This window comes from Cucurbita moschata, unplaced genomic scaffold, assembly GCF_002738365.1.
Source record: "Cucurbita moschata cultivar Rifu unplaced genomic scaffold, Cmos_1.0 Cmo_Scf00005, whole genome shotgun sequence".
NCBI lineage: Eukaryota > Viridiplantae > Streptophyta > Magnoliopsida > Cucurbitales > Cucurbitaceae > Cucurbita > Cucurbita moschata.
The window spans coordinates 3,204,868-3,210,554 of record NW_019268521.1 but is presented as its reverse complement, the minus strand read 5'-3'; the positions used below and the strand labels follow the sequence as shown (position 1 = coordinate 3,210,554).

Sequence of the window (5,687 nt, the reverse complement as noted above, 5' to 3'; positions counted from 1 at the left end):
TTTTTTTTTTTTTTTTTTTTTTTTTTTTCTTGCAACAGCATAGCCTTTATCTAATCATCCTATTAGACGTATCCGCATTGAAGGATGGAAAGGTAATCTATGCCGGAACAAGGCAACCTTATATTTCATATTTTAAAGCTCTAAGCCAATCTGATCGTGCATTGACCTGACGATAAGTGACGAGAAGGAATATAATTTAATACATCTCTGTTACCTTGATGTCACTGCTCCGAAACAGAATACATTCATACACCTTGTCACTTGGAAGGATCTGCGGGAGATCGATCTTTCGTCCTTCTTAACATTTAAGACGTATTGAATACTGTTCAAACATTGGTACTAGTCTTAAGAAGAAATAAATCCATATGTAACATTACTATCAGAACATGAAATGAAATGCATGATACTGACCATACTCATCAATGACCTACATTTGTCAATTGCGACATATTATTTATATGAATTCAAACATGACACCGCCAGCGTTCATATTACGATGAGACGAAACAGAGCGATAACGACAGAGAAACAGCGCTGCCAGAGAGCACGACTTCATACGTACCATTCTTCAGGCCGATGGTAGACTCGTGGACGTTGAGGTGGTAGAGAATTCCTTCATAACGAATCTCGCATTTGAGAATAAAACTCATCGAGCTCCCATTGCATGATCCCACGGAATAAGAAGAAGCTTCAAAGCCAGATTCGGTCGCCATCGATCAAGAAAACTCCAAAACATCGAAATAGATATTAAATAACAAATTGAAACATGAAGCTGAAGCTTGAAGAAACAAACTGGTAGCTTGCTACGATCCAGACGATTAGGGCTTTCTCCTCCGGCCAAGCTTGGTTTGATGCAACGTCTTTCTCCCCATTCGTCAAACAGCAGTAAGCGAATTTGGTTGACGATGGCGCGAACTTGCAATTTACGGTATTTATATGATCGCTTGACCGGCGCCAAAATTTTGGAACGTAAACTATTTTTTTACGGAGTTTTTTAAATATCTTAAATTCTTTAAATAACGAATTTGTTTATTTTTATTAATTACTATACATTTTAATAAATTTTGATTAATCATTTAAAATAATTTTTAGATAATTCATTTATTAAGTATTTTTACAAAATTCACTAATTCATATTTTTAGTTTATTAAAATTTAAAAATATTTATCGTAAATTAATTTTGTTTAAAAATATACTTTCTCCCATTATTTCTTCTTATTATGAGTTATTTTTTAAATAATAAAATCAATAACTAAATTAATTTAAAATGATAAAATTTAATTTATTTACTCATAGATTTTAAATTTATACAATTAATTATTAAATATAAAATTTTGTCCTTGTCTATTTAGTTATTTAACTTTAAAAATTATATAATATATTGTTAGTTTCCAATTTTATATTTTATAAATAAAAAAAATTGTAAAAGTTAAATTTATAATATTTAACAATTTTGTTTAATACCCACATCAGAAAAATTATGTAATATTAAATTAGTTTCAATTATTTAGCTTTTATGGTGATTATAATAATTACATTAATTAAACTTTAATTATAAGTTTAAATTATGTAACTTTAATTATCACTTCTAAAAGGATATTAAATTTTTTTAAAAATATTTATATTTATGAGTTAATTTCTTATGTAATTGGAACATTAAAAACATATGGATATAATTTGGAAATTAAAAAAATAGTTAAATAAGAATTTAATTGTTTTTAAAGATTAAAAGTTAATTATACAAATATTTTTTAAAAAATTATACATATTTATGTTTATGATCGGTAATTCCTTTATTTTTCTTAAAAGTTAAGATTAAATCTGTTCTTCGGAGAGGGATGTGAAAAATTTCGATCTCAATCAACGAAAAACTCGAGCAACCGTAGAAGAAGACGAATTAGGAAGAAGAAATCTGTGTTTCACGGAGCTGTGAAGAACCACCTCTCTCTACTTCTCCGACATCCGGCGACCGCCGGCGAATGTATGTGTTAATTCATACCGAAATTTTCAATTTCAGGTTGAACTGCTCATTTCAGAAGTATTGATAAGTTTGGTATTCTGCGGATTTCTCTGGATCATAAACCCTAGAAGTTTTATGTTAATTTCTGTGGATTTCTGTGAAACGGAGGCTGTTGATTGAAATTAGAAAGTTTGAAGATGGAACAGTTGAAGACGATCGGCAGAGAGCTAGCCATGGGTTCTCAGGGAGGGTTTGGACAGTCGAAGGAGTTTCTGGATCTGATTAAATCGATCGGCGAAGCTAGATCCAAGGCTGAAGAGGAGCGAATTATCATCCAGGAGATGGAAAATTTGAAACGCCGTCTCACCGATCCCGACATTCCCAAGCGCAAGATGAAGGAGTATATTATTCGTCTCGTTTATGTCGAGATGCTCGGTCACGATGCCTCATTCGGCTACATTCATGCCGTCAAGATGACTCATGACGATAATCTTCTGCTGAAGCGCACTGGCTATTTGGCTGTCACCCTCTTTCTCAACGAGGACCACGACCTCATTATCCTCATTGTCAATACCATCCAGAAAGACCTCAAGTCTGACAATTATCTCATCGTCTGTGCGGCTCTCAATGCGGTGTGTAGGCTTATTAACGAGGAGACTATACCTGCAGTGTTACCGCAGGTTGTCGAGTTGTTGGGACACTCAAAGGAGGCCGTTAGAAAGAAGGCCATCATGGCTCTTCATCGCTTCCATCAGAAATCACCCTCTTCCATATCGCATCTTCTCTCCAATTTCCGTAAGGTGGGTTTCAGATTAAGATACTTGGTTGTTGGTTTTTTTTTTTCCCTTCAGTGCCGTGAGAATTTTGCTTGTTTGTTTGTTTTTTTGGTTGTAGAGGTTGTGTGACAACGATCCTGGAGTCATGGGAGCTACACTTTGCCCTCTTTTTGATCTCATTACCACGGATGTACATTCCTATAAAGATTTAGTTGTAAGTTTTGTAAGCATTCTTAAACAAGTAGCTGACCGCAGATTGCCGAAGAGTTATGATTACCACCAGATGCCGGCTCCATTCATACAGGTCCGATAATCTCTGCAACATAGGTTTCTATATGTATTCTGATTGATAAGGTTACTTAGCTGCTAACGTGCCTTCTGCAATGACCTTTTGTCGTTTCCTTTCAATTGAAGCGAACTTAATTGTACAGATCAAATTATTGAAAATTCTTGCATTACTGGGTGCTGGCGACAGGCAAGCAAGTGAACACATGTATACTGTTGTTGGGGATTTATTTAAGAAGTATGATCCTTTGAGTAATATAGGAAATGCTGTACTTTACCAAAGTATATGTTGCGTTGCTTCTATTTTCCCAAATCCTAAGTTGCTGGAAGCTGCTGCTGACGCAATCTCTAGATTTTTGAAGGTTTGGTTGTACTACCCCGCTATGTTAGTGACATTAGTCTACTTTGGCTTTGACCTATATTTACTTTACACACTTTTGTGGCCAGAGTGATAGTCATAATCTAAAATACATGGGCATTGATGCACTTGGTCGACTTATAAAGCTAAGTCCAGATATTGCAGAACAACATCAGCTAGCTGTGATTGATTGTATGGAGGTGAGTGATATTTTTCTCTCTGCCAGGCAGCTAGCCTTGAATAAAATGTGTTTTACATGTACGCAGATAGGGCCGTTACGTTTATAGTTTTTTGTTCTTTTTTGTTTCTGTGGATGTAAATAGATTAAGCTGCATTGCAATTTTATTTTTGTCCTTGGATTTAAAAGTGCAAGTTGCGAGAGGACAGGCATAGTTGTCTCCTAGAGCAACTAATTATCTACTTATTTAAGTGGCAGTGGCTTACAATTGTATTATTTAGAATAATATATAATTTATTCCATTTCAATTACAAATATGTTGACTACAACTCTATATTGAAAGTTGATTTATATGCACGCCACTATGAGTTATATTTGATCCATGTTTTGGTATTTGTTCCTCAGGATCCTGACGATACCTTAAAGAGAAAAACATTTGAATTATTGTATACTATGACCAGGTCCACCAATGTAGAAGTGATTGTCAATCGCATGATTGAATATATGATAAGCATTACTGACCACCATTATAAGACATATATTGCATCGAGATGTGTTAAACTAGCCGAGGAATTTGCACCTAATAACCATTGGTTCATTCAGGTATTTGGACCTTATCTCCTTCTTGTTTGTTTGTTGAGTGATTATTATTACTGTTCGAGTATCAGCCAGATCCTTTAATCCTCTTCAGACCATTAATAAAGTTTTTGAACACGCTGGAGATTTGGTGAATATTAAAGTTGCACATGATTTGATGCGGTTGATTGCGGAAGGATTCAGAGAGGATGGTGATACAGTAGATAACCAGCTGAGATCATCTGCTGTATGTAACTTCATTAGCACTCTATTATTATGTTTGCTAAAATTTTATCATAGGCACGATGTAATAGTATTATGATGCACTTTTGGATATCATATGATAGCCTCATGCTTCATAGTACTGCGTATCTTTTAAAAAAGTCATAGCGTGTGCCTATTGGAAGTTTTTCAACGTGCACCCAAGATTCAAAAATCTGTTGTGCCTCAGCGCTCTTCACGCTGTTAAAAATCTGTGACTTTATTAATTGTGTTTAAGTTACGACGATTTTTTAGCACCTCTTAGCATCAGTTTAGGAGCCTTTATGATACCAGAAGTTTTTTTGTTGCCTCTCATTGATGTCCAAACTTGTATTTATATCTATTGACTATTGATTTTGTTTCCCATGACAACACACTTATATTTGTTTTAAAAGTGTTTATAAAATGGTATCATTACGTATTAACAGCTATGGGCTGACCCAGTGTTAATAAGGGTCAATGGAAATAGTAAAGGACACTAGAGGAAATGGTAGAAGTCAGGGTGGTCAGCTACCTTATATTTAATACTTTACTAGTTACCTTGCCAACCAATTATAGAGGGTCTAAGATTGTCTCATAAGAACAGCGGAGGTGCGCGTAAGTTGGCATTTTATCCTCCATGTTTTATTTGGAATGTGTTGACCATAGGCGAAACCCCAAAGATCGTATTTTTGGGATTGAATGTCAATGAATTATTTCTTAAAACTTCCGTCCTTTTACTGCGGTAGTTTCCTTATTAAATTAAACTATTTCATGCATAGGTGGAGTCATATTTGCGCATTATTGGGAACCCGAAGCTTCCATCTGCATTCCTTCAGGTACAATTCTCCAGTCTCTAAAAAACTGCAAAAATTACACTCCTTTTTAATACCTTGAGTTAGTTCAATTTCAGGTCATCTGTTGGGTTCTGGGAGAGTATGGGACTGCTGATGGAAAGTACTCTGCTTCGTACATTGCTGGAAAGCTTTGTGACATAGCTGAAGCATATTCAAACGATGCAAGTGTCAAGGTATGCCTATAATCTTGAATACCTTGATGGTCTAGGGAGGTTAAGGTGGTTAACCTTCCTGTTCGTTCTCTCTGTGTTGCCTGATTCTATTTTCTTCCTTTAGACATGTTGAATATAATGGTCGGTGCTTTAATTTGTTTACAAAACTATGGAAATTACTCTGGTACATTTTTTTTTTCACGATAAAATACACTGCAATTTCAATGATTTAGGACTTACAAGAAACATATTTAATTTTTTATATGACGCTTTAAAAATGTGGATGACCAAAAAAAAAAAAAAAA

General features: G+C 34.7%; 2 protein-coding genes across 3 annotated transcripts in view; one reads left to right on the top strand and one right to left on the bottom strand.

The window, feature by feature from the left end:
- LOC111443471 (decapping 5-like protein) overlaps positions 1–921 on the bottom strand; it is a 4,509-nt gene extending 3,588 nt beyond the window's left edge. The window contains exons 1-2 of one of the 2 annotated variants that reach the window (XM_023081289.1): positions 563–921; positions 215–297 (exon numbers count right to left, since the gene is read on the bottom strand). In XM_023081289.1, the coding sequence (XP_022937057.1) occupies positions 215–297; positions 563–713 (234 nt within the window). In that variant the 5' untranslated portion in view covers positions 714–921. Of the gene's footprint in view, positions 1–214; positions 311–562 lie in introns of those variants that run through there. The other variant, XR_002710502.1, reaches the window with a different exon arrangement.
- Positions 922–1,798: 877 nt separating this feature from the next.
- Positions 1,799–5,687, top strand: part of LOC111443200 (AP-4 complex subunit epsilon) — an 8,132-nt gene continuing 4,243 nt past the window's right edge. Inside the window, exons 1-8 of the mRNA XM_023080911.1 lie at positions 1,799–2,760; positions 2,855–3,040; positions 3,168–3,383; positions 3,469–3,579; positions 3,963–4,160; positions 4,249–4,380; positions 5,156–5,212; positions 5,287–5,403. Of these exons, the coding sequence (XP_022936679.1) occupies positions 2,158–2,760; positions 2,855–3,040; positions 3,168–3,383; positions 3,469–3,579; positions 3,963–4,160; positions 4,249–4,380; positions 5,156–5,212; positions 5,287–5,403 (1,620 nt within the window). The 5' untranslated portion in view covers positions 1,799–2,157. The remainder of the gene's footprint in view (positions 2,761–2,854; positions 3,041–3,167; positions 3,384–3,468; positions 3,580–3,962; positions 4,161–4,248; positions 4,381–5,155; positions 5,213–5,286; positions 5,404–5,687) is intronic.